This window comes from Antrostomus carolinensis, unplaced genomic scaffold (assembly GCF_000700745.2).
Source record: "Antrostomus carolinensis isolate BGI_N321 unplaced genomic scaffold, ASM70074v2 scaffold11326, whole genome shotgun sequence".
Lineage (NCBI taxonomy): Eukaryota > Metazoa > Chordata > Aves > Caprimulgiformes > Caprimulgidae > Antrostomus > Antrostomus carolinensis.
Genome location: NW_010322526.1, coordinates 21,011 through 22,315, shown reverse-complemented (window position 1 = coordinate 22,315; position 1,305 = coordinate 21,011). Strand labels below are relative to the sequence as shown.

The 1,305-nt window shown below is 40.4% G+C and overlaps 1 protein-coding gene across 1 annotated transcript in view; it reads left to right on the top strand.

The window, feature by feature from the left end:
- Positions 1–103: 103 nt before the first annotated feature.
- The window catches only part of POLR1F (RNA polymerase I subunit F), a gene marked incomplete at its 5' end in the record, with an annotated part of 3,040 nt that continues 1,838 nt past the window's right edge, over positions 104–1,305 (top strand). Inside the window, one exon of the mRNA XM_010170264.1 lies at positions 104–245. Coding sequence (XP_010168566.1) covers positions 104–245 — 142 coding nt within the window. The remainder of the gene's footprint in view (positions 246–1,305) is intronic.

Here is a 1,305-nt window from a genome sequence, read left to right as displayed (position 1 = left end):
GTCTCAGCCTTCCCGGAGGCCCTGCACTGTCGCCTGTGCCCGCCGCGGCCGACGGGAGCGGCTCCGGCCTAACAGTTAACGGTGCCCCCCCTTCTCCTTCCAGCCTTCAGGGTGTGCCGGTGGCTTACGACAACATCAAAGTGGTGGGTGAGCTCGGGGACATTTACGACGACCAAGGATTCATCCATCTGAACATCGAGGCGGACTTCGTCATCTTCAGCCCCAAGAAAGGGAAGAAACTGGTGGTATGTTGACGAAAGGACATTTCACGGGGCATTTTTTAAACCAAGTAATCAAAGTTTGGCTTATCTCCATCATCAGCAGAGGTCTGGGACTTACGTGGAGTTATATTTTAGTTTATTACTGTATGAGCAGTTTATATTAGCAGTTTGTAGTAGTAGTTTTTATTTGCATCTGTCTGTACTGTCTGTCTCTATATTTTTTTAATTTAGATACCATATTTATGTATTAAAATATCGATTATAAGGATTATATATTGTTAAATACCTTACCATAGTTTTGTATATCATTTATATTGATGCTTCGTTCTGAAGAGCAGATAATTCTTGAACAGGTGTGTTTAGGATGTTCTCATGAGTTTATTTCCTTCAAGTACAAGAACAATACATCAAGTTGAAGCCCGCCTTTCAGTAAAAGGAAGTGTATGGCTCAGATAACAGGTTTAAACTTGTTAACAACCTTGCATTGGTACTTATGAGAAATAAGTTGAGAGCTGGCTTACGTTCGCTGTTGTGCCATACCTTTTGTAGCATAGCTTGTGTCTTTTTAAATGTAATTAAGAAATGAATGCTAGGAAGAGAAAGGAAAAACCCTCAGTGTTTTTCATTCATCCTTAGGGAAAACAAAGGTAAATGATATTTGACATACAGATGTATCAGAAACCCATTGAATGGAGTACTTGAAACATCTTTATGTGTCATCTTTATTTTTAGCTGCTAAGTGGTGCCAGTATGAAGGCTATTTTGGGCAAGTAAATCAAACTTAAAATGGCTTTAAAGCAAAGTTGATGGCTGTAGTGTGAAGGAAGAGTTACCAGTTCCATTCAGGTTCTCACTGTGGCTAAATCCCATGTTTTGACTTTCTTTCTTTTGCAGATACAGACTCATGTCTGTTTGGAAAGGAATTCTATGAAGATGATATAGGAATACCTTTGATTTTACTGAGAAGAGTTAGCTTATTTGCTAGATAAACTGACTTTGTAACTTGTTGTGGTGGTTTGGGTGGATTCACCCTTTTGCTTGCAGCTTGCAGCCAAACACAGCCTGCTCTATCACCCTCCCCCCC